Raw genomic sequence first — 6,598 nt, 5'->3', positions numbered from 1 at the left:
CTTCTCCCTCCCTCCTTCTTCCCTCCTTCCTCCCTCCCTCCTCCCCCTCCCCACTCCTTCCTTCATCCCTCTCTTCCTCCTCCTTCCTCTGCTCCCAATTAAACCCTCCTCCAACCCTGACCGCTTTGGGACACCCACCCTTGGCCCCAGGCTCCCTCCCAAGTCCCGCAGCCCAGGCACAGCCTGCGTGCTGACCTCCACCCGGCACATCAGAGGCCCCGTCTCCTGCCACTTTCCCCTTCCATTCTCCTCCGGCCTGCGGCCACCTGTCCTCTTCTGTCTTGGCGAGCGCCCCCTGGCCGCCCCAGTCAAAACCGTGGCCGTCCCTGACCACCCGGCCCCTCCGGCCCATCTGGGCCCAGCCCTGCTGCCCCCGCCCCCTGAGCGCCCACCTTTGGGCTCACTCTCCAGCCAGCGCAGCAAGCGGCTGCCACCCCCTCCTGTCGTCTCCCAAGCCGGCGAGGCGACCTGTGCTCCGTGCCAGCATGCCCTTGCCCCCCCCCCCGGCTCACGGCACAGGCATGGGGGGGCTGCTGTGAAGGCCAAGGAACTCAACACACTGGAGTCCTTAGGACCATGGAGAGAGGTGGGAGGGCCGGTGCTCACGGTTGTGGGTTTGGAGCCACACAGCCAGGTCCACGATCGGGCTCCTGCTGGCTCCCCGCGTGGCCTTGGGCACGTGTCTCGTGTCTCGACTTCTCTGTGGTCCCCTGTCCTCATCTGCGGCACGGGGATGAGAACGGTCCTGCCAGAAAGGGTCAGCGGATCGAGCAAGCACGTGGCATCCAGTGCTCAGCGATCGTTCATTCGCTCAACAAGAACCGAGGCAGTCGGTGGTCCAGGACCTGTGACCAGACTGCCTGTCCCGTCCGGCTCTAATTCTTACTTGCTGGGTGACCCTGGGAATGTACTGAACCTCTCTGGGCCCCAAGGGAAAGCGGGGCTGACAGCGGCACCTCTCTGGGCGACCATGAAAGGAGACTCCCGGAAAGCACTCGGCCCAGCAGCAACGACTGCTGTCTCCGCTGCTGCTGGAGTTACTGTTACCACGCCGGGAACTTCCGCCGGGCGTCGGGCACCGCGAGGGCCGCGCGGAAGCTTCTGCGCGGCTCACGGCTTCTGCCCTGGCCATTGCCCTGTCCCTGCAGCATCGCCTTGCTGTGAGACGATTCGTGTGGGATCTGCTGTCTGGTGCACTTGGGGCCACCCTTGGTCGGCCTCCCCCACTCAAAACAGAAGTACACAGAAGACGCGTCACTCACGAGCCCCTTTCACGGCGTGCTGGTCTCCCGCGCCGGGCCGTGACCTCGGAGCCACGGTGCCCCGTTTCCCGGGCGCTGGCACGGAGGAGGTGGCGAGGAGCTGGGCGGCAGAGGGAAAGAATGACGGAACACACGGGGACGCACTGCAGCGTGACTCTGGACAGTCCCCTGCTCTGGGCTTCTCACCACGACCTCGCGGCTGGGATGCGTCCCCCAAAGCGGGCTTCCGTCTCCCTGGAGCGAAGGCGAGGGCCGGGAGGCTGGGAAATCACCACGTTAAGGCAGGTGACAATTCCTGCGGAAGTCCCGAGTCCGGCTCGAGAGGACCCGAGGGCCTAGTGGTGGCGTTTGCGCTTTCGAGCCTCGATGCTTCTCCTAAAATTCACAAATTATCTGCGCGTGACCCAGGTCAGATGGGGGCTCCGCAGGAAAGCGCCCCAAGAAGCAGTTTGGTAAGAAATCCCTTCTGTGGCCACGGGCACGCATCTCCGGCCGACTCGGCCCCGCCCCGTGCCCCTGCCCCGACCGTGTGGTAAGAGCCCCTGACATCTGCGAACACGACTCCTGCGGTCTGTATCCACGCCGAAACACATGCCACTGCCGCGGAACTTAGTTTTCCCGGGGACTGAGGTCTGCGGCCGACACAGCCGAACGCAGGCAGATGTCCGCGGAGTTCACCACGGAGGAATCTGGGGGTCACACTCAGCTCTGATGCTCACAGCAGCTCTCTGTAGTGTTACCTTTCCAGACTTTCCAAAGTTCTGTCAGCACGTCATTTCTATTTTTCCTAAGAGTCACTTTAAGGGAACATGACGTACATACATACACCCATACACGAGTATCTCTAGATGGTCTTTTCGGGGGGGGGGGGGGGGGCGGGAACGGTCCACAAATAGGTTTTTATTTGCGGGCATTTAAAAAAAACTTTTGTCTTTCTTTTTCAATGCGCTGAAGGCTAATTTGGATTTTATTCTGAATTAATTTGCCTACTCAGGTGGTGTTTCTCGAACGTCATCCCAAACCACCCGGGGTCCCTGTTCAGGAAGGCCGCAGCCATACACGTCCACGGGAGGTGGTGTCCCCACACCGACCCGTACCTTTGCCCAGCTCTGGTATCGATGCGAGGGTGGCCTTACCGTCACCAGGCTCAATTCCTAAACACCCTCTTCAAGAAACAGGCTGTCCTGACTCCAGGCTTCTGTCCGTCTTTAGTAAGCCCTTAACACACGTTCAAAATTCTTATGGGCTCTTTGTTCAACCGAGAGCTTGACTTCACCACGACCCACGGATAGCGTGGTTTATTCTGCCGGTTTCCCACGGCAGTGGGTCTGGACCGTGCCCTTGGAAACTCCGGGTTAGGACCTGAGTGTAGCTGTGCCTCTGACCGCTGAACCTGGGCTCCCTTCAGGTATTACCTACGTCCCTTCCGCAGCCAACACAGGAGAAGAACCAAGTTCACAGACATACAAAGCTGATTAACTTCTCCTTAACGACTTGCCCACCCTTAGCAGCTATTTTCTTCCTGTCCAGGTCTATAATCTGTTTCGTAAACATGGCCGAGACTTGCCACAAAGCCAGCACGCTTTGGACGGGTGCACAGAACCGTCTAGGCACAACCTGATCCCAGCAAGAAACTGAACACTACTCCGATCTGGTCCTCGTACTTGGGCTGGCCCCGCTCCCCAGAGATATTACCGGAGGCTGGTCCGGGGCTCACCAGGGTACCCCCACTCTGCAGCCAAGTCATTCCCTGAGGAAGCGTCTCCAACCAGGCCCTCACATCCAGCCTTCCGCATTTCCTGCGTTAATTCCACCGAAACTCGAGATTAAATCATTCTGCCTACCTTGCATCCGCCCATCTGCCATTCCGTACGGAGCACCGTAATCTCTAGGAAGAGACGCACACTTGGGATTTGCCCGAAAAGCCAACAGAGGGGAAGTTTTCTCTAGTCTCTCCACACTCGGGAGAGGGAAACGTCATGATGCACAAGGGACGGGCACCGAACTAGAGAACAGATTTTATTTTTAATAAAAATAGTGGAGCGTGAAAAATACCCTGTATTACAAATATACACAAGCAGAACCACTCTTTCCGGGTGTGGTAGAGAGGTTACACCAGACTTGTCTAGTGCTTCTGGATCTATTCATGGAAACCATTTGTTTAACAATAGAAAGAGTCAATAAACCCTTTGGGTACTTTTGAATGATCTTTCTCCCCTCCCCCCCCCCCCCCCCCCTTTTCCACAAATCAGTCCAAACGTGTATAACATTGGCTTGGTTTCCATTAAAAAGCCACAAAATGTTAACACTAGAGGGTTTCTGAGGGCTGGGCCTCCCCGTGCTTTTGTTGAGATTTCTTTTGTCGTCTCTCTGGAACAGCAAAATACTTGTTTGTCTTTTCGTTTTCAAGGAAAGAGGGAAGAAATGTATCGCACATTGTTTGCATTTGCAAATGTGGGGTTTGGTGACAGTTTCTGTCTTGGAGAAAGACCGTTTGTGAAGGCTGGAGTCTATTTTAAGTGACTCCGAATCCACTGGAGTGTACTGAATTGTCAGGGCTCCCCTTTCTTCCTGTCTGCACAGAAACTGCTGTCCCATACACAGCCCTCCTGGGGGTGGGCCCCCGGGGATGGCTCCTTCCTGGACACCCGCTTCGCCTTCTTCCCTCCCTCCCTCCCTGTCCCCCTCCACGCCACCCAGCAGAAAGAAGTTCTTTAACTGACAGAGAAGTCATCCTTCCTGATTTGCAAATGGGTAGCAAAGCCAACGTCAACATAGCACCGTGCATTTACGGAAGGTTCTAAACAAAAGTTTTCTCCTGGAAGCTGAACCAACCACTTTACCGCAAATTAGTTACACCAGGGGTTACTTAACCCCGAGGGGCTCTCCTTCCGCAAACAAAACAGAACAACAACAACAACAACAACAACAACAAACCTGTAAGCTCATATTTACTTTCAGTGTTATCACAGCATCCTGACTTTCAGGGCAAAAACTTTTTTCTTTCACTTTTATTTAAAAAACCAACCGACCGAGCCGTGGCTCTGACTGCCACTGTATCCTGTCTGGGAAAAGTTTTCCACTCCAGCCTCCCCCCCCCCCCCCCCCCCCCCCCCCCCCCCCCACGAGCCAGTTCACACACAGGTGGGAGGCTGGTCAGGGATTTCGTATTTCCCCAGATGCGTCTTTTGGGGATGCTGGCCTTTTTTGTAAATCCCACTGTTGGTGATCACGCTGGCCGGTTTCCTCCTGCTCTTTGTCTTGAACCTGCGGCTGCAAACGTTCTGCCAGGACTGCAGGGTCTTGGACGTCCAGATCCACATGCCGCTGGTGATACCCACCACCAGCAGCATGAAAATCTTCACCATGAAGATCTCCACGGCGGGGATGGAGGCGGCCATCAGACAGTCCAGACTCTTGGTCTGGTTGTTCGTTTTGCACGTGTGCTGGGTGGCCAGGACCTTCCAGTACTCCATGTTGAGGCGCTCGTAGAAGTAACAGGCGATCACACAGGTGGCCGGCACCGTGTAGAGCACCGAGAAGACCCCGATTCTCACCATGAGCTTCTCCAGTTTGTCCGTGTTCTCCCCGCCGGTCTTCATCACCCTCCTGATGTGGAAGAGCGCCACGAAGCCGGACAGAATGAAGGAAGTGCCCACCACGAGGTAGCAGGCCAGCGGGATGAGCACGAAGCCGGTGAGGGCGTTCACGTCCATGCTGCCCACGTAGCACACGCCGGTGAGCTCGTCCCCCGCCACCCGGCGCATCACCAGGATCAGGATGGTCTTCACCGCCGGGATGGCCCAGGCCGCCAGGTGGAAGTAGCTGCTGTTGGCTTCGATGGCCTCGTGGCCCCACTTCTTGCCCGCCGCCAGGAACCAGGTGAGCGTGAGAATCACCCACCACAGCGAGCTGGCCATCCCGAAGTAGTAGAGGACCAGGAAGACGAGGGTGCAGCCGGTGCTCTCCAGCCCCTCCTGGATGACGTAGAGCTGTCCGCTGTCGCGGTCGCAGGCGATGCTCTCGGCGCCGGCGAAGAGGCGGATGAGGTAGCCCACGGAGTAGACGCAGTAGCACATGGAGAGGAAGATGATGGGGCGCTCGGGGTACCGGAAGCGCGCCGGGTCGACGAGGAAGGTGAGCACGGTGAAGGCGCTGGAGAAGAAGCACAGCACGGCCCACACGGCCAGCCAGACCACGGCGAAGCGCTTGTCGCCGCGGCTCCAGTACACGTCCACGCCGGGCGCGCACAGCGGCGCGCACGCGGCGCTCTTCTCCACGTGGTGGAACTTGCCCGGGTTGTCACAGCTGGCGCGCCCCGGGCCCGCGTCCCGGAGCGGGTGCTCCTGCGCGCTGTGCGGCCGCTGCGGCCGGAAGAGCGGCGGGAACAGGCCTGAGCCCCGGGAGGGCTCGTCCGAGCCGTTGTTGGGCGCCTCCATGCACAGGTAGTTGGGGTCGTTCTTGTTGGGGAGCCTGCTGCAGTCCAGCGAGTCGGGCCACTTGAAGTTGAACTGCTCCATGATCGGGGAGCACTTGAGCCGGGCCTGCTCGCACATGACCCGGCAGGCGGGGATGGGGGTGGAGACTTGCTCGGTGCACATGGGCGCGTACAGCGAGCACAGGAAGAAGCGGAGGTGGCCGTGGCAGCCGTACTCCACCAGCGGCGCGAACTCGTGCAGCTGGATGGCGGCCTCGCGCTGGTTCTCGTGGCCCATCAGGTTGGGCATGCGGGTCATGTTGTAGCCGATGTCCTTGCACATCGGGATCTCGATGGCCTGGCACTTGCCGTCGCCCGGGCGCTCCGCGTCCATGGAGCTGATGGCGGCGCACGAACCCATCACCTGCAGGACCAGCCACAGGCGGGGGCCCGGCCGCGGCATGCTGGCGTCGGAGGTGCCCCGGCGGGGAGGTCGGCTCCCCTCAGCGCCGCCGCTGCCCGGCTCGGGCCGCGGGCCCCGGCTCCCCGTCCCCGCTCGGGCCCCCGCCCATGCCCGCTCGGCCGGCCCGAGCGCTGCGCTCCGCGCCCCCGGCCTCGGCCGAGGTGGGGGGCCGCGGAGGGAGGGGAGGGGGGGGGGAGGCGACGGGGAGGGGACGGGGGAGAGACGGGCAAAGTTGGCCAACAGTACCGGGAAGCGCGACGGGCCCCGGGCTCCCGGCGGGCGGCGGCTCCCGGCCGCGGCAAACTTTGGGCTCTTCCGCGAGCGCGTCCGGGAGGCCGGCGGCGCGGGGCGCACGGTGGCCGGCCGGCTGGCGGCGCCTCCTCCCTCCCGCGCCGGCCTCGCCGGGCCCGGCCGCAGCTGCTCGGCGCCGCGCGTCCCGGGCGGAGAAGACGCGCA

The 6,598-nt window shown here is 60.5% G+C and overlaps 2 protein-coding genes across 2 annotated transcripts in view; both read right to left on the bottom strand.

Moving 5' to 3' along the window:
• Nucleotides 1-6,598, bottom strand: part of RAN (RAN, member RAS oncogene family) — a 595,260-nt gene that overhangs the window by 456,649 nt on the left and 132,013 nt on the right. The gene's annotated exons all lie outside the window — the stretch shown is intronic.
• On the bottom strand, nucleotides 4,363-6,540 carry FZD10 (frizzled class receptor 10). Its single transcript, XM_049620684.1, has one exon. It carries the CDS (start codon nucleotides 6,140-6,142, stop codon nucleotides 4,397-4,399), a length of 1,746 nt encoding a protein of 581 aa, XP_049476641.1. The 5' UTR covers nucleotides 6,143-6,540; the 3' UTR covers nucleotides 4,363-4,396.

The sequence above is a fragment of the Panthera uncia genome (genome assembly GCF_023721935.1).
Source record: "Panthera uncia isolate 11264 chromosome D3 unlocalized genomic scaffold, Puncia_PCG_1.0 HiC_scaffold_9, whole genome shotgun sequence".
NCBI classification, from domain to species: Eukaryota; Metazoa; Chordata; class Mammalia; order Carnivora; family Felidae; genus Panthera; species Panthera uncia.
Note: the sequence above shows the minus strand (reverse complement) of the source record. Positions and strands in the feature narration are given on the sequence as shown.

Excerpts from the sequence above, each read along its gene's own strand:
- FZD10 (XM_049620684.1), bottom strand. The coding sequence starts at position 6,142 with ATGCCGCGGCCGGGCCCCCGCCTGTGGCTGGTCCTGCAGGTGATGGGT.